Source organism: Eurypyga helias, unplaced genomic scaffold (genome assembly GCF_000690775.1).
Source record: "Eurypyga helias isolate BGI_N326 unplaced genomic scaffold, ASM69077v1 scaffold24340, whole genome shotgun sequence".
Classification (NCBI taxonomy): Eukaryota; Metazoa; Chordata; class Aves; order Eurypygiformes; family Eurypygidae; genus Eurypyga; species Eurypyga helias.
The window spans coordinates 19109-38382 of record NW_010225596.1 but is presented as its reverse complement, the minus strand read 5'-3'; the positions used below and the strand labels follow the sequence as shown (position 1 = coordinate 38382).

The 19274-nt window shown below is 41.2% G+C and overlaps 1 protein-coding gene across 1 annotated transcript in view; it reads left to right on the top strand.

Annotated features, from left to right (window-relative positions):
* The window catches only part of TSNARE1 (t-SNARE domain containing 1), a gene marked incomplete at both ends in the record, with an annotated part of 39127 nt that overhangs the window by 830 nt on the left and 19023 nt on the right, over nucleotides 1-19274 (top strand). Inside the window, 2 exons of the mRNA XM_010150041.1 lie at nucleotides 4327-4401; nucleotides 5871-5927. Coding sequence (XP_010148343.1) covers nucleotides 4327-4401; nucleotides 5871-5927 — 132 coding nt within the window. The remainder of the gene's footprint in view (nucleotides 1-4326; nucleotides 4402-5870; nucleotides 5928-19274) is intronic.

The window sequence follows — 19274 nt, the reverse complement described above, 5'->3', positions numbered from 1 at the left end:
GGTATGTATCTTGGGGAAGACCAGAAACTTCTGTGGAGGGCAAACTCCAGTTGGTGTTAGAGTTGAGGAGAAATTTCACCCACATAACCAATAATTCAGCAACTGAAATGAGAATAAGGACAATTCTTTTCTCTTTGATTCTGCCTAGCAGTTTTCTGTTACATTCTTGCTTCCAGCATCCATGTAATTTCTGGTCAGGAACTTCCCTGAATTGGTGTTGTACCCTCACTCACTTCCTGCCATTCTCCAAAGTCCTGTAACTTCAACTCTGTTCTCACTGCCCTTCCACCTAGAAAAAACACTGCTCTAGGCACAAAACTCATCTCTGTCCAAGTGTTTTTTACAGCCTGGATTTATGTTTCTTGTGAATAGGCATCTGAGATGAGGTTTTAAGAGCTGAATCAACCCAGGCTACTTTTGTAACCAGAGGAGGACCACGTGCAATTCAGCCCACCTAAAAAAATGAATGGATGATGACCTACTCCAGAGAAGGGGGAGGAAAGCCTGGAATGACTTTTCTCCATGTGTAGACATCAATCTTATGCAGGCAGCAGTCTTAATACTTTGGTCTTCGTTAACATGTTGCTTTGATCAGCGGTGGGCTACGAGGTCTATTGTTCCTTTTTCATCCATACTCTGCCAATAATAACATAAAAGCTTGATAAAACAGAAGTTGTAGTCTTGGAGATATGAGAGTCTGGGCTGTTTTTTCCTGATCTCCTGGCTCTCTTTCATGACATAAATTGGGTCCAAAGGGAAATCAGGCAAGATCATGTTAAACCTGGATAGTGCCACACAAGAATGTTATTATTTGCCCTTGAAGCCTATGTAGTGTTCACTGAGGGCTCTTAGCCGAATAGCTTTTACTGTCATGGGGAGTAAAATTGCTGCATTAAAGGGAGAATATTTAAGAGCTGAAGGAAATAGACACACAAACAATTACTGTAATATAAGGAAGAAACTTGCCACTCTCTTCTGGCATCACATAATAACTTTTTCTGCTCCCCGGTCAATTAATTTAACAGATTTTATTTTTTTAACTCTTCTAACAGTGTGCAGTTTAAGTAATTAAAACTACAAATTTTGATATAAAGCTTCTAGCCCTCCTCCCTCACACAGAGTAAATAGTTCTGGTGGATACCGGCTGCTGGTCACTAAGTCCCTCTTGGGGCTCTGGGTAGCATTGCAAACTTTCCTGCCGTAAAATTTCTCACAGCATGAAAAGCCTTCCATTTATTTAGAGTTTTATATTCAGTCCTTTCCGATCCGTTATTCTGTGGATCGTTTTGTGTGCACCCACAGACAACATATTTTTTTCTCTTTCTTCCTTATTTTCCAACAGTAATGCACCACCAACAAGGTGCACTGTGGGAGTTTCTCTGACTTCCCTTGAATCTCCAGGTGCTGCTGGAGTCAGGATGCCCAACTGAGCAAATTGATAGTATTTCAGGAGCAGAGATACGGGATGTAAGTGGATCAGTGTTATACAAGGCAGGATAGTGATGTAAAATAGCACATGGCTATTTTAGGGCTTCCTTTCAAACTAACCTCAAAGGAGTAAAATAGAGAGGCCTATCTGGAATTCCAGGTTTTTGTAGGACAATTGCTGGACCATTAGATCAGCTTTCCAGGGTGGCAATCTTATCTTAGTTTGCATGTGTAACAAACAGTTTTATAGACTTTGTCTGTAGAATGGGAATAAAGATACTTGCCCTGTTCTAACAATGGTTTTAAATCTTTGGATGAAGACATGTAAGACTGGGATATTCTTCTGTGTATGAAAATACTACCATTAAAAATTAAAGATGTTTATCCCATCCTTTATGAAATTTACTTCTGTATTCTTCAGCAGTTGTCTGAAGCAGCTGAAATTGCTGCAAAATGAACAGGTCTGCTCAGTAGCTGTAGTGTAGACTGTGTTTTGTTTACTTCCTTGGTTTTTAAGGTGGCACCCCAGTTCCTCACAGCTCATTCCCCTCTGTAAAACCTGGACATGTGAACTCCTGCACGCCTAAAGTTTGAGATCCAGGAGGGGAGATTAGTTCCAGGAGAATTTCCATTGCCTAGGGATCAGCCTGACACACTTCACAGTTTGGGCTTTGTCACTTCATCTGAGAGCAGTGATTTTGCAACATGTTGGATGGCTTGTCAGGCTAGACAGGGGTCTTCCTTCTGAGAACACTTTTGTTTAAAACATCCATTTATTTGCAAACACATTAACTGTAAGAACTGGTTCCACTCCCAGTGAAACCACCGGCAGAAATGCCTTTGAGTGGGATAAGAGAGCAGTTTGGATGGAGACAAACGTTTCTGATGTGAATCATCTGTGAAAATCATTCAACAAGAAGTAATTTGGCATAAAGTAGTGACATAGTTAGGTCGTTATAAAGCTGGGATCCTTAAGTAATTCTGGTGGATCTCACTTTTTCTTAACACTGCCTTTTATTGTGACATTTTGTCGCTTTGCATTGATGATACCTGAAAGCGTCTTGCTCAGATGAGATGTGTCTAGATCTTTCATGTTGATTTATGGTTGAAACATTCTTAACACAAATAATTGATATCAAAGTGTGACCTATGCAAATGCACTTCATAAAGAGCTTTTTTACTTGCTTCCAGCAAAAGAACTGTCCTGGACAAATCTTCCTTCCATCTTCTGTGTCGTAGTTGTCTTGTATATCATGCCCCAGCTCTCAGTTACTTTCTGGTTTGGACTTACCTATACAGAAATGTCAGCTGCACCATTCTATTAAGCCAAGCTGATATATCAATTACCAAAGACCTCAAAATTTCTTCACGTATATTTAATGAAAGTTACTAACGTTGCTAATGCAGCCAAAAATGAGAGGAATTGGATTACACCTCCTTGCTCAAGAAAAGGTAGAAATAGAATCCAGGTTGTGGTTACAGGGAAGTTCAATATTAATGCTGTTGCCTCTGTTAATGTCATGCATTGGTGGGGCTGCATTACTTAGCCTTTACTAGAGGTACGTATGATAAACATTTTTCTCTCTCACGGAGCATCTACACAAAAGAACTAAGCCTTACTAATGAAAGGTTGTCATGCAAATGTGGGGTTCTGCAGGGCCTTCAGGAGTTAATGGATATTTTCAGTGGGTACCCTTTAAATATGGCTCGGATTGAGCATCATAGATTTGTACCTTTGACAAAACCATCCTGTGATTCTATGATCTTGCTGGGAAAACCTCCAGACAGAAAGGTGGTGACATTGGTGATGTGTTTTGGAAAACATGGTGTTGGTTTCTGATAATCAGGTGCTAGACCAGGCAGAAGGAAGGTTGCTGTGGCTGACGGACCTCTGAAGTACAGTAAATTACCTATTGCCATCAAATGAAGTGATGAACTCCATCATGGGACATTATCCAAATAAAGGAATTTTTATAGGACTTTCCCTTAGGTTATCATCTCCAGCAGATAATTCGAGGTCAGATTTTAGTAAGTAGAAGCAGGATACCATGTTACAACCATCCTATTCTTTTCATGACAGTAGGGTATTTACTTGCTGGTGTTTCACAATCTTTAAAAACTGGTATTGCAGTGAGACCCCCTTCGTGCAGTAAGCAGGACAGCAAAATGTCCCACTATATATCCCTGCCACAGAAGGTATCTGTCTCAGACAGCAGACAACACAGTAGCCATGGCTTGAGTGCCATCTTGAATATCCTATGATGAAAGGCTGCAAGAATTGGGCTTGTTCAGCCTGGAGAAGAGGAGGCTCTGAGGAGACCTCGTTGCAGCCTTCCAGTACCTGAAGGGGCTACAAGGAAGCTGGGAGAGGACTTTTTACAAGGGTCTGTAGTGACAGGACAAGGGGTAATGGGTTTACATTGAAAGTGGGGAGGTTTAGATTAGATATCAGGAAGAAATTCTTCATGGAGAGGGTGGTGAGGCACTGGAACATGTTGTCGCGAGAAGCTGTGGATGCCCTATCCCTGCAAGTGTTCAAGGCCAGGTTGGATGAGGCTTTGAGCAACCCGGTCTAGTGGAAGGGGGCCCTGCCCATGGCAGGGGGGTTGGAACTAGATGAGCTTTAAGGTCCCTTCCAACCCAAACCGTTCTATGATTCTATGATTCTGTGCAAGGTGGCATTCTTTTTAATTGACTTGGCCTGAAAGATCAAAGCATCTTGCGCTCCCTTCCTAAAATAAAACCTTGTAGCACCCTGGCAGCCCCAGTGAAATTGAATTTTTTAGAATACCATTTATGCCCAGCTTGTTTAATTGGTGTATTTCCCATGGTCACAGAGTCTACTACTTGTTTTATCTCTACGGATCTGTTAACCAGGTTTCTGTTTTTCCAAAACAGCAAGAGCGACTTCAGCTGGACAGGCTGAAGAACCAGCTCTCAGATGCCATCCAGAGATACGGAGCTGTGCAGAAGGTGAGGGTCCTTCTTGCCTTCACTATTCTGTATGTGAGTTTGGAAATGTATTACGCGGGAGCATGCATGGCTCCCAGGGGCGTGCAGCAATCCTGCACTGAGTTTCCTCCCTCTTTTCTTAGTTTATCAATCGGGGCTTCATTACATTGGAATATGCGCACACATGGGACCTTCAGTGGTACCCCTGGCTTCGCCGTGACATATTTTGGTATGTCACTTTTGGGGAGAAGTGATTGCACAGTGCCTCTTCCACCTTGTGTGTAAGCAATGTGTAGGCAACATTGCTAATTTAACTGCTAACCCACCTGATGGCTCTGCTGTGTTACATGGCTTTGCCAGGAGGTTTCCAGACACATCCTGTGGTTTGGACTCGTCACCAAGATCAAACTGTTTAATAAAACAAATGAAACCTCAACTCCAGCTCTTTAATTTGCTTCTTGCTCTCCCACTTTACCCTGGGGGTTGTGTGTGTGTTTATGGATAAGCAAATTTGCTTTGCTTTTAAACATTGTAGTAATGATTTAAATTTACCATCCTGAAACTGCTTCCCTCCCCTGCCCTAACAAGTTAGAATATGTATTGGAATTAATTGAATCCTATGCAAATACAACCTGGACAAACTCTGGTTGATTTCTTATACGACTTTAGTGAGATTGACCTAATGATCTGCAAGACGTAGGAAGAATCTATTGTAATTTTACAGGTCTAATGCAATTTGGCTGGCCACATGCGCTTCATAATGTGTCCTTATTAGAAAAACGCTGTACTGATTGATTTCCAAACACTTGCTGCCTATGGCTTATAAATAATTAATTAAATAAAGAAATTGTATGTAAAATTGCACTTCAACAGCAATGTATATTATGTAATAGCATTGCACTATCTCTAGTGCCATCTCATGTTTTTAATTATTTCTCTGTCCTATTCAAAGACCTAAGGGTAGGGTTTTTAAATGAAATTATCCCATTAAATGAAAATTTTGAAGGATTCAGGTAAAGAGCTCCACCTCCATAGACACACACCTTTTCAATGTTTTTTTTTTAATGTTCATAAGCACAGTCTATCTGAACTGTACATATAGGTTTTTGGGTATTTTTTTTCAAACTGTCATCAATTCAGAAGCACCAAAATTAGCCACTGCAGTTTGTGAATGCCCGGTTGCGTCAGGAAACCAATCTGACTGGTAAATTACAACTTATCCACGTCCTAGCTGTCATTTCTTAAATGCGTGTTTCATTTTTTATAACCTTGTCGTTCTGGAAGCTTTGAAGATTTTTAATTCCTGCAAGACCAAACTTTTCAATGCAGTTATAGTCCTTTTTTTTTTTTTTTCTAAATAGGGATAGTTTTCTCTGTGTCCTTTTCTTTAAAATACAAAAGAAATAGTTTCATATGATTCCTTCCCTAAATAGCTGGACTCTTTTTTTCTCAACCATTTTCCCTCTTTTTTTTTTTTTTTTTTAATACAGAAAATAGCAGAGAAATCCAAAGCTTTGCTTCCTACTGGGCAGAGAAGTACCAAACAGGTAAGTTCACATGTGTCTTTGTGTTTGACAGAGAGCACATTGGTAAAAAAGGGCTGTTTTCCAACCCCACTAATGATGTTGAAGAGTGCTCCTTCACTGCCTACACTGAAGCCAGTGAGGTGGTTTTTCTAATAGAGCTGTGTGACATCTTTGGAGGAGGAAGATACAGGACACAGGAAAAAAAAGACGTATGTAGGACCTGTTTAATTATTCTCTGCCTTGTTGTTCTCATGGGCCTGTTTTTCCATTCTTGATGGGAGGTTTGCTTACTCTGAAATATCTCAAGGAATAGTCCTGTACTGCTTCCCTGGGAGCTGGACCCTTTGGCTAAGTGAAATCACACTCCCAAGTGCAATTTCACGGAAGGAAGTGAGAGGAGTTTTTATCAAACCCCTGTCCTTAGTTTTAAGAGGGATCATGTGTCCTGTGTTCTTTGGCTGCCTTACGCTGTAGTCAGCTATTAATTTACATATGCCAACAATGTGGGTTTCTTTCTCTTTTTACCTATATTAGGAACTTCGTTAATGAATAAATACTGCGTGTAATCAGACTGTATGCATTATGGGTTTGTGCATGTATTTCGTTTTATATGTACATGCACGTGTATATATAGAAAATATAATTAAATGTATGTCTGCCTGTGCACATATGTAACATGATTAATACTGTAAAGGTATGTAAGTGTGTACATATGCACATGTGTGTGGTCTTTCAAGAACAGCAATGCAAAATGCTACATATGAAATGTTTGTGCGTGTAAGAAATAGCCTCAAATTTCAGCGAGAGGTTTGATGGCACCAGATCGTTTAGCTGCAGCGTGGATCCAGCAGAGATTAAGTTGGCCTTTCAAGTCCTACTCACTAAAATTCTTTTGGGTATTTGCAACTGATACCATGACACCAAAAAACAGAACTACATGACTAATTTCAGTCATTCTTTCTGTTATTCTGGATACTCTTGCCTTTCTTTTAAGGGGCAATTAGCAGATTATCTACTTTTCTAATGAATTTTCATTCCCTACCTTTTTGTGTCACCTGGTTTTCTATGTCCTCTTTAATGTGTATGTAAGAAAAATATAAGAAATAGTTGTTCTTTATAACATTAATTCTTCTTGGACAACAATGGTGGAATGATGCTACCAAAGACCCTACCATTAGGGTAACTCAGTGCACCAGAGTTTTAATATTAGATAGTTTTCAAGGAATACCGATTCTGTATCAGACCTGGTTGTCACTTGGTGTTAGGTGGTTGCGCTAATGAGATGAAGGAATTTGTGTGCCCAAGTGTTAATGTATTCCTTTACCTTTTAGAGTGATTGAGCACAGATGTTACTTACGGCTATGGATTTATAGAAATGTTATATCTTATTTTTGTCCACCAATTGGTGATCTCTTACGAATATGGGTATTGTGCCTGGTCACAAATAGCATATTCCTGAATGGTGTTCAAATCCAGCAGACATCAAACATTTATTAGCTTTGATGATTGAGCTTGGAGATAAGGGGGTTTATTTTGGGCAAATTAGCTGCAATTTGTGTTCATGCCATCTATAGTATACTGATTCTTGTGCTTTTAACCAACTTTGTTAGATTACTGTTGGTGGAGGGTATTGCAGAAGTTAGAACGGCTCAGGTCTTGCATGGACTACCCCAGGGTTACATGGCCATGGCGGTTCCATGTCATGTGGGACACTGCTGGCCATTAACCAGTGCTAATAGGATGAAGAGACCTAATTGTTGGATAGATGTTGTGCATCCCTGCACCTGGAGTAAGCCTGGGTGAAATCAACTTTTTAGGTAGGTTGAAAATGGTTAATGACTCCAAAACCAACCTTCTGTAGAAAGGAGTAGTTTTAATAGAGGAACACAACAAGATGTTGGGTAAAAGTACTCATTTTGGAGGCAAGCAAAGATGGGGTTGGAGGTAAAGGGAGGCTGGAGGAAGAATAAGATGGAGACAAACCCCTTTACCTTAGAACAGGTAAGAGTCCAACCATTAAGGGCAACAATTTGGTGTGGGTCAGGCAGCATCATTAAATTGGATCAACTGCAGATTCTTTCTCCTCGTAGCAGTCACTTGCGAGTGAATGCTGGTGGTTGGCTTCAGTGCATTATGAAAAAGAAGGGAGTTGTAGTATGTCCTTGGTGAGATGGTGCTGGCTCAGAAATAGTCTTGATCGCGCCCAGGAGTGTTCTTTGTGCTTTGCGTGGAGTGATGCTTGCTTGGTCTGGGGACACATGAAGTTTCATGCAGACTGCTGGAAAAGAATGAAGGTTAATTCACGTTTGTTTCAGCTTTCCCATACATTTGCAGCTTCACACATCTTCTTTTCTTCCTCCTTCAAATACAAAAAAGAGAGAACTTAAACATATAAAACCTGATGAAGGGAATGCAGTGGTGTGATTATTTTTTTATTTATTATTTTTCCAGCTGCACACTGGTCAGGACAGTGCAAAATCATAGTTCCCACAGCAACCGTAATCTGACCACTGTGTGCATACATTAAGGCATTAAAGTTAACACCCTATACAGTAATACAAAACAGTACATATGTTCAGGGGACGTGATTTATGGGTCTTGTGAGACTGCAGGGAGACCTTCTTGACGGTGCAGATCCAATCTTGAGTCGAATGCTGTTTGCCTGCAGGGCTTTGTTTTATTTTATTTATGCTTTTATTTATTACAGAAAATTGTAAGAGGTTTGAAGAATGATAGTTTTTCTATATATGTGTCCCTATAATTCTTCTCTTCATTGGTGGGTGGGAAAGTTAAGATGTTTAGTAACACAAACTCTAATAAGTTCCCTTTAGGGAGTAATTGATTCCCTAGACCCACAAAACAGGTAAAAATTGGAAAGTGTAGCTTTGGGAAAATTATTCTGCTGCCCATCATGGTTTGCTGTAAGTACTGTTTAATTGAGTTTATTTATAAAAGAAAAATAAAGGCATTGATCCAAAATTCCTTGAAGCCTGAAGTTATATAAACTCTTAATCAAATATGTTTTAGTCCAATATGTACTTTTATGGTTTGTTACTGCATATATTGAAAGACACAATTTTTTACTCTGTTAACTGATCATTGTTGAATGTGAATTGTGGCAACTATTTGAAAAAAAAGCCTTTTCCCTTAGATCTGTGAAAGCAATTTTAAATATTCAGCCAGTGGCCAAAATGAGACCTCAGAAGTCTTGTGAAGGGAGTGCACAGGGGAATTCTGGAAAGCAGCTTTCCATTTATGAGAAATGCTGTTGCAGCGTACAGCAGAGACGGTAATGTTTTTGATGAGATGGTCAGATGTGGTTCCTGCTTATATGTGAGGCAGACATGCCTCAAATCCCGCCTTCTCCCATGGCACAGGCACACCTTGGTTGCAAAGCAGCTGTTCCTCCTTCCAGGCAGAGTCCTGGGACAGTGTGGTCAGTGGTAGGGTTGGCTGGACAGCTGAGTAGACCAGTCCTCTTGGGCTGAGTCCATCCCACAGTGCAACAGCTGGGTATAATAAAATATTACATTGTTCTAATAGTATAAAATAGATTATACATAATATTAAAATAATAAATGATAGCCTGCAGAAACTCCACAAAATAGCCAATAATCACTCTTAGCACAGGAGATGAAAAAAATCCTTCTTTTTAATTCTTTTTAATTATTGGCATATAATATCATCTACTTATCATAGCAAGAAGAGTATGTTATTGTGCCCTTGACTGAATAGGTTTCAGTAATATTAAACCCAACAGCAGACTAGACTGAAAAGCTGAGGGCTCCTGACAATCCATCGCTGGCAGTGCCTAGCAGGGACAGCCCGGTTTGTGCATCCTTACGGCATCTGCAACTTGTCTTCGGGCCACCTCCACCTTTCCTGAATCCTCACTGGCCACACTTTGCCATCTATCTTCTCAACGAAGCAGGAGGAAAGTGGGCTTTCTCACCATGCAGACTTTGTGGGTGGTTCCCAAAAAGGAGTGGGAGAAGGGGAAGCACGGCTCTTGTTTTGGCTGAGGAATGAGTTTTAAACTAAAACTACACCAAAATCTGAACAGACCTTTTTTTTTTTTTTAAAGAGGAAACTTTCCTGGCAATATTTAGAAATCAAAATTACAGTAATTGTCATAGTGTAATGGCACCCCTCTTCATTTCCTGCTGCTCACGGGGAGAGGGAAGGATAATTACTGCTCTGGAACATGGCAGTTGCCAAAAGAGATGCCTTTGTTTTTTATTCCGTAAGCCTGCTTGACCCTTCTCTCAAAGGTCAGTAAATTATGTTTCTTGGGAGCACAAAAATGGGTAATAAACCTCTATTTACATATACTATTTTTTTTCTCCTGACTGCATCAATTTATTTGTGCTTTAAATGTACTTCCTTCTCACAGGAAGCATAATTTCTTTCTTTCTTCCTGTGTTTATGAAGTTGTTCTTTTTATGCGATTAGAGTAAAATTCTCATTTTGGGGCAGCAAGATCCAATTCTTGTCTTTATGGGAGAATAATTTCTTGGCAATAATATCTGCATAAACTGCATATATGTATGCATGTGTGTAATGACTCTAGTTACTTCGGCTTCTATTTTTACAGGGTCCTTATCATGGTAGATGTTGTATAAGCACAGCTATTATATTGTGCCACCCTGAGGATGTTGCAGGCTAAGCAAATGCCAACAGGCTATGTTGAACAATAATTAATGATGAGTTTTTAATGCAGTAGGTACTCTTCGTGCTGGAAGTCCAAAGATCAGTTTGAAATTGGCTTCAATTTTTGGGAGAGATTGTGCTGCGTGTGTTTCTGAAATGTAAAGTTGAATTTCTCACAATCAAAATACAGATTTTGCCCTGCCTAATGGAGCTTTTTATTTATGCATTTATCTTTGTGACTCAAACATCTTATCTTAGAACGCATCCCAGATCCTAATGTTCCAGTCTGGCTGGTATATCTGAGGAAATCAAGCCTTAGCTTTGGCAATAATGTATCTTGCATGTGTGGTAGTAATTGCTGCCTTTTCAAGGTCATTTGGTATGCAGCTACTTTGGTAAAAAGTGTTATTTCAATAATGTCAACTTTGTTTTAAAAAATGGATCCATTAAAAGCCATAGTCTAATCAACCCATTCCTCCGTTCTTAGGGCTGTCAATATGGAGCATGTAGATCTTAGGATCATAGAATAGTTTGGGTTGGAAGGGACCAAATGTGCAGGTACGATTTCCCTTGGTGAAGCCGTGTTGGCTGTCACCAATCACCTCCTTATTTTCCGTGTGCCTTAGTGTAGTTGCCAGGAGGGTCTGCTCTGTCATCTTGCTGGGCACAGAGATGAGACTGAATGATCTGTAGTTCCCTGGGTCTTCTTTCTTTACACAGCTATTTTTTCTTGAGTTAATATAAAGTGTGGGCTTTTCTTTTTTTTGGGGGCATTCTAAAGGCAGTTATTAAAGCCATTTTCCTCAGACCATTTTTTTTTTTTTTTTTTTCCCCTGCCTGTTTGGGGGTAGGGAAAAAGATTCTGATTCAGGTATTTAATAAGTGGATGGAAATAGGTTCATACCTGATTTTCTCTATTTGCTCCCTATATTCCCAAGGGAGGTGGAATTTATTCTGAATGGGTCAAAGTAATGTCCTTAGAGTGCTTCCAGTGTGTCTGAGAGGCAAAGGTCTTTTCTGCTCAGCATGCCCATGATCTTGGAAGAAATGCCAGTGGGCTTTATGGAGATATATAGCTAATTTGTAAAGAATAGAGTTGTTAGCTTCCAATAACATGTAGCACCTTATTCTAAAAAAAGGAGAAAAATAAGAAAAGACCAAATATACATAAAGACCATATCCCTCTAATCAGGTCTGGGGGGAAGTTGCCTTTTTCAGAATTGTCCAAAGAACTGCAGCATCATGGATTTTCCTTAGCAATCCCCCATCAAGTGCCAGTCATGGGATAAGCCCGCGTTCTTGTCCGTGTCTGCTGATGTAGCTCGAAACTGCAGCTGTCCATATCAGCACCCAAGCAAAGGAGTTTTTATTTGTTAGCTGAATTTTCTTATGAGGTGAGAGTTTTTTTGTTTCTTTGCGGGTTTTTCTTCTTTTATTTATTTCTCCTTTTGTTTGAGTGAGAAAGGACAGAGGGTTTTATGTGGGCAGCGGATGAAGGCAGGGGAAGGGTTTCTTTTGTATGAAGCCTCCTCCACAGCAGCTCGCTGGCTTCACACGCCGTGCTGATGCCACTCTCCTCAACCCCAGCTCTGAGTCACTGCCAGAGCCGTCTCGCAAACCGAAGGGCTGTTTTGTCTGGAATGAGCCAGCCTCACCGCCTAGCTTTGCAAGCACTTGCTTTTATGCTTCCGAATCTTGGGGCCACTTTCCCTTACCCCACGCTGCTGAGGACCCCTCTGGGAGGGCCATGCGTGGGAAATGGTCACACTGGGGTTGTGTGGAGGCGTTTGAGGTCATGGGATAAAACGCTGGCATGAACATGCCTTGTCAATAGGAGAGAGCGCTCTCGCAGGGAGCAAATCTATATTGTGCCCAGAGGCTCAGCCAGGTACCATAACTCAACTGGTACCCACATTATTATTATTCTTCCATAGCCAGTGACAGCTCTGCAAATATTTTTCCCCATTGCTTGTGATGTACGCCTGGGTAGTTGCAGCGCTCCTTTCTCCTCCAGCCGCTAAATTTAAAAGATATTGCAAATACTTGTGTCTTGATGCCAAATAAGGGTCATTCATGGAGGGGATCACTGTGCCCATAAAGATGGAGAAAGGCTTTCTCACCTGTTCCATCAGATCTGGCCATGGCTTCAAGGCATGCTGGCTTTTGTTTTCTCATGAATACTGCTTTTCACCTAGTGCATTGCTGCATGGTCTCAGCCAGCACTGCTGACATGGTTATCTATAGACGTAGATGTACAAAGGCACGTCTATATTTACATCTCTATAAATCTAGATATAAGAATTAAAAAAAAGGAGAAATATAAATAAAACTAGTGAGAGGTGTGGCCGGTTGGATGGGTACTCACCTTTGTCAGAGAGCTTTGTCCTTGCACACAGTTTTCTCTGGGCAGTGAGGGTCGGCTTTGGCATCACTGTCAGATCTGTGCTGATGATGGTGTAAGAGGAGAGTAAATGCAGGCCAAGATCCCAGAGCTGATGAAACGGACTGGGACAGCAGGACATGTGTGGCTGCATTAGCAGTAGTATAATTATAAAATACAAACCTCTGAATCAGTCTGCAAGCTTGGATTTTGTTCATTCTAGATCAGTGGCTTTTCTTCCCTATATATTCCTTTTTTTTTTTTTTTCTGTGCAGGAGTCTGATTATATGGTAAGTGGGTGATTTTGCCAACTGCGCGTGGAAGTGGTTCCTGCTAGTGGAGCCAGTAGAATTTTTTTCCAGATTTAGATTAGATATCAGGAAGAAGTTCTTCACGGAGAGGGTGTGGAGGTAGTGGAACAGGTTGCCCAGAGAAGCTGTGGATGCCCCATCCCTGGCTGTCTTCAAGGCCAGGCTGGATGAAGCTTTGAGCAACCTGGTCTAGTGGAAGGTGTCCCTGCCCATGGCAGGGGGGTTGGAACTAGATGATCTTTAAGGTCCCTTCCAACCCAAACCATTCTGTGATTCTATGACAGTGTGATGGGAATACTCATACGACTTCATCCACTTCCCCTCCCTCAACCCCACCATGCAGAAGTTGCATTGCAAGAGTCTAAGTTGACTTTTGCCCTGGCAAAGATCACGCAGTAACTGGAGAAACAAATGTGAAACCTCACTGAATGTGTCACCTTGCTCCAAAGTGAATGCAGTGTTATTTAATACGTTTAAACCCCACTGCGGAGATGGATTATTGAAAGGAAGGAAATTGTATTCTTCTAAACCCACTTTGATGGCTGCATTTATCACATGATTAAATGTGAATAGCAATGGTATTTTCCCAAGAAAAAAACGTATTTGGAAATAGGTTAACCCTTGCTTCACCAGGGTGAAGACAAAAGTAGTGTTTTGTGACTTTTCTAGGGCTCCATCTGATTTATTTTCAGGGTCTCAGTAACCAGTGTTATAACCACCCCAGAATTTAAAGGCATTTAACCCCTTTCAGTCCTGTGTAGAGGACAGTGCTCTTACTGCCCCTATACTGTGTATCATCTGTGAAATGCCTTGTGATGCTCCAGCTGTTGCACATACCATCCCTCAAATCAACCTGGCATAGTAAGACACACTTGCTATGTCACAGTCTTTAAACTGATCACAATTTATTCCTGATTTACTGCAAACAGAAGGAAACACAAGACCAGGCTTTGTTCTGTTACTTAGTTCTTATTCCCAGGTGAAAACTCTAATCCCAGTTTGTATCATTTTGCCAAGTTAGGCTTCCACAGATGTTTTGATTTGTTATGGTGTTTCATCTTTGCTTTTAATGATAACCCAGGATGCTCAAATACCTTTGGAGTTAAACTGTAAAGCTGCACATATACTAGAGAGGTAATTTATATATAGTTTCTTTATGAAGTACACCAGGATCTGTGAGATAAGGCATGTGCTGCAGATGATGTTTCAAATAGTTATTTTCAAGCTGATAGCAATAGTCTGTGTGATAAATAAAATAAATGTGTGTTCACCTAAACACAGATGGAGTTATAAGATCATCCCTTATAACTCTCACAAACCTCTCATAGCTGACTTCTTCAGCTGTGTCCAGTAGTGCCAAATCCTAAATGAGACTGTGGTTCACAACATGTGCCATGGGCAAACCCTGCCAAAAATTCCAGAGCATGCTCTTGTAGATGGAAATGAAATGGGATTTGGGCTCGATGATCCCTATTGGGCCCCTCCAAGTTGAGATGTTCTGTGATTTGTATGAATGAAAAAAGTCTGAGTCATGAGCGTTGTTCAGCACTGCTGCTGTCAGGACCAAATCATTGCTGCATGGCTGGTACCTGCTTAGCATTGCACATCTGCCTCTTGATGCCTTTAAACTGTGGATGAATCCTAGGGGAAGCGATGCAGCCAAGCTATCATGGGTATTCTCTTCTGGTGGGTGTTCAAATGGACAATCTGTCATTTCAGCAGCAAGATGACAAGAATGCATCTGACTCTTTCCTCTGCAGTAAAACACAGTAGCACTTTGCATTGTTCCCTTCCTTAATCCTGCTTAAATTAAAGCTGTGTTACCCTGCAGGGCATTGGGATGAGCATTAGGGAGTCTGCCACTCTGATGAGTCTTGCATCAAATGGGTTTGGTGCAAGAGAACTTTTTCCCTGCTCCCTGAATCAGCTAAGACTTCAGTCTGATCTCTTGTCTCTCTGTACTCAAATTAAGTGCTCGTTAAGTACAGGCCAGGCTGGATGAGGCTTTGAGCAACCTGGTCTAGTGGAAGGTGTCCCTGCCCATGGCAGGGGGGTTGGAACTAGATCATCTTTAAGGTCCCTTCCAACCCAAACCATTCTGTGATTCTATTATCTTTACCAGATGCTGGGAGTTGGAAATAGTAGAGCAAGGATGGGGTTTTTTTCACCCTTGTGGGTCATTTTCCCACATGGGTCATTCAGATATATTAATTAAATGCAGTATTTCCCGTTATAGATTTTCCCCCCTACGCGATGGGTCAGAACCTTGTGAAAACAGTTGTGCTGCTGTCCGTGCAGCACTGCCAAGGGGCACCGAGTGAAGGAAAGCTGACCTTCTGCCCATTTGTGCCACTTCCCAAAGCAAAACTCACACCAGGCAGGACGTTCCCAAGGTCTTCCTTGGCATAAATACCAAGGGGGCTGTAATTCTGCATGGAGAATCTGGCTGGAAATAGCACAAAAAAGCTTATTTCCATGAACACAGTTTTGCATGGAGCAAATCTTCCAATCTGTGCAGGCCCTGATTCTGGTGTGAGCTGTGGTTTGCATCCTTCATTTGGTTAAAATTAAAAACTTCAGTATTGTTGTCTACCTTTGCTCAGCCTGGAACCTCCCGCATGAAATAAAACTGTCATGTATTGGTTCCTACCTCAATATTACACTTCATAAGGCTGAATATATTGATCTACAGATTTCCTTCCTTGCTTTGAGGATCTTTCCTTTCCCTTTCCCTTTCCCTTTCCCTTTGCCTTTCCCTTTCCCTTTCCCTTTCCCTTTCCCTTTCCATTTCCTAATTTTCCTTTCCCTTTCACTTTCCTAATTTTCCTTTGCCTTTCCCTTTCCTAATTTCCCTTTCCCTTTCCATTTCCTAATTTCCCTTTCCCTTTCCCTTTCACTTTCCTAATTTTCCTTTCCCTTTCCTTTTCCCTTTCCCTTTCCTAATTTTCCTTTCCCTTTCCTAATTTCCATTTCCCTTTCATCTTTCCCTTTCCCATTTTTTCCTGTATGAAGTACATTTGCATGAAGAGCTTAGTAGTTGCATGCTGAATCACAGATGACTGCTCTAAATAAAAGCAACCCAGCAAACAAAAATAAATAATTGAAGAATCCGCGTGCAAGCACAACCAATTTCTGGTGAGTGAGGAAGGTGTTTTCACCCTTTCTGTGCTCAGCAGTTTGTCATTAGTTAGGTGATTTAAGGAAGGAGAGTGGGAATGTGGCTTTTATGTGCAGCAGGACATAGTGACCTCTTCTGGAAGCTGAAACTGGGAAGTTTGATGGCCCTATTGTGTGAGCTACTTCCTTGACCTCTATATTCAAGCATGATGAAAAGCACCACTGGAGAGCCGGGCACAGAAAAAAAGCCTTTTCCAGCAGTTGCTGAGGATGGTGCGAGGGAAGCTGTGGATGCTGCACACTTCGGAGTGCCATCTGCTGGCATCAGACTCACTTCATCGGATACAGGAGCTTTGTTTTATAGCGCTCAGATGAGAACGATAGCAGGGAATACTTGATGAACCACTGATGTTTGTTGTCAAATGAGGATAAAATTGGTGCAGAGTTAGGGGGGAATAGGAGGGCTTATGTTCTGTTGAGACCAAGTCCCTGCTTGGTGTAAAAATGGTGTAACCACACATCCCTTCTCTCTGCATATTAGAGTTCCAATGAGTATAATATTAATGCATTTATGTGTATATATATATAATTTTTCAGGTGCCTAAGGAGAAGAAATTTTAGCTTTAGGTCACGTCTGCTGGGAAGCAACAGGGAGTTTGCCAGTTTTGAGTCTCATCTAGTGTGGTGCTCATGTGTGGTGGGGTCCAGAGGGCTGCGCAGGTCCTCCCTCTCCCCATTTCACATCATTTTGGCACCTCAAAGGTGGCAGTAGGCCTTGTCCCTCAGTGCATCTTGCTTAGGCCTCAGTAGGGTGTCAATACTTGGGAGAGAGACCCATGGTGTCATATCATTGGTGCAGCATGGGGTAGTTGCTAATTTGATACCTATGAGTTTAAAAGGTTCAAAATTATTTAACGTGAAACCTCAGCTCATCTGTGTGAGGACAGGTAATGGTGATATCAAGTGATGATCGCTTGTTGGACACCTGCCTGCCAGGTCAGAGCTGCCAGGCAGTCTCAGACTGGGAAAAAATGGGGCATGAAGGAAGGTTTAGTGAAAAAGTAGAGGGGAATGGGACTTTCTATTTGAGGAGAATCACATTTTTTGTTTAAAAATGCTGAGTTTGGGATCTGCATCTTCTTATTTTGTTTCTGTGTGTTTTGTCCCTCATACATCTTATTTTACAAAGGTGCAACTTTTGCACATGGAACATCATTTATGTTCTCATCCTAAGCCAATCCTGTGTATTTTGAGATGCATTTTATTTTGAGTTTGATGATATCCAACGTTGTAAAACTGTTTTCTCCTCCTAGCATTGCTTGTTGCTTCCAAGCCTATAGGCACTGTCCCCCTTAGAGACCTGAGTTCACACAAAATCTCTTTAATCACACTTTTGCCTTCTTGACTTTCCCCTCATGACCTCTTGAATCTCAGAGCTCGCCAGTGGGGCTTCTTTCCCCTCCCAGCTGTGAGAGGCTGGAAAACATTACAGAATATGGATTGGCCACAAAATTAAAAGGACTGGTTCAAAGATGTGTGGTATGGTGGTTCACGATTGGGATTTTAAAAAATGGTTTGGTTTATTAAGCTTCTTTGTTTATGAACAGTTGATTGTATTTAAGCCTTGATATGGAGTAGAGGGAGATGAGCTGGGGAAACTTTAGTGCTGAATTTTAGTAGACATCCCTGCAGGTTTCAAATACTTTGGAAATTAAGATATTTCAACCCTACAGGGGAAGAACCCCTCCCCATTTTACAGAAAAGTCAGAGCTAGGATGGAGGTTGTAGATCGTGCAACAGGTTGTACTGAGATCAGCAGAATTTATTCTGTTACTATTGTAAATGCAGTATTTGTTCCGGGATTAACCTATGCCAAGGGTTATCTGCTTTTTTTGTGTTGCTTTGTTTTCATTTTTTTTCATGATGCTCAGAAGGAAGTGGATTTTGGTGGGTCTGGGGGTGTGCACAAAGAGGAAGAGGTTGACTAGCTGTCAAATGCAAGGACTTGTGATATGCAAGGATTCTGCAAAGTTCACATATTTTATGAGTTTGTTTATACTCTCTGTAACATTGGAGTATTAGGTGTGGGATTGGAAGACATGACAGGTTAAGTCAGATACTTCTGGGTAGCCCTTCAGTGAGCTAGAATGCTTTTATCTTTGAGAGCAGAGAAACTGTGCCATGGTTTGGGGATTTGAGGAACATATCCTGTTCCTTTCAGCAGGGTTGTGTTGCCACTGGCCTTGCTTACAGAACAGGAAAGATGGAAGGGAGAACGAAAGTATTTCAGTGAGATTCGTCTCATACGACTTCTTCATAAGAGTCATTGTAGGCATTGACAGGAAGGCGTTTTACAAAAGGAGTGATGTGCCACATTGTTTTGTTCATTTCCCTGTGCTTCTACTGAAGAACCAAAGAATGAGGTATTTCATATTTACCCAACATCATTACATTTAACATCTCTGAGCTTTCCTTTTGATATCCTCTGTTAATTCCCAACATTGCAGCAGGAAACAAATGAATCTCCTTGTTCCCTGGCGCAAATATTTGGTGATAAGGTTAGTGATAACCTCTAAATCAGCTTTCATAGTTCTAAATACAAAGATTTATATGAACTTCCTTATATATCATGGCAACTGGTTTCTCTTCAGATCACATAAATCTTTTGCCTTTTACTAAAGATTTCCATGGAGAAGAACAGGCACGAGTGTTGAGGAATTTTTATTACCTTTTTTTTTTATTTTTTTCAAACAGAAAAGGACCTGGGGATGTTGGCTGATGGCCAGCTGAACATGAGTCAGTGTGTGCCCAGGTGGCAGGCAAATGGAATGGCACCCTGGTCGGCATCAGGAACAGTGTGGTCAGCAGGAGCAGAGCAGGGATTGTCCCTCTGTACTGGGCACTGGTGAG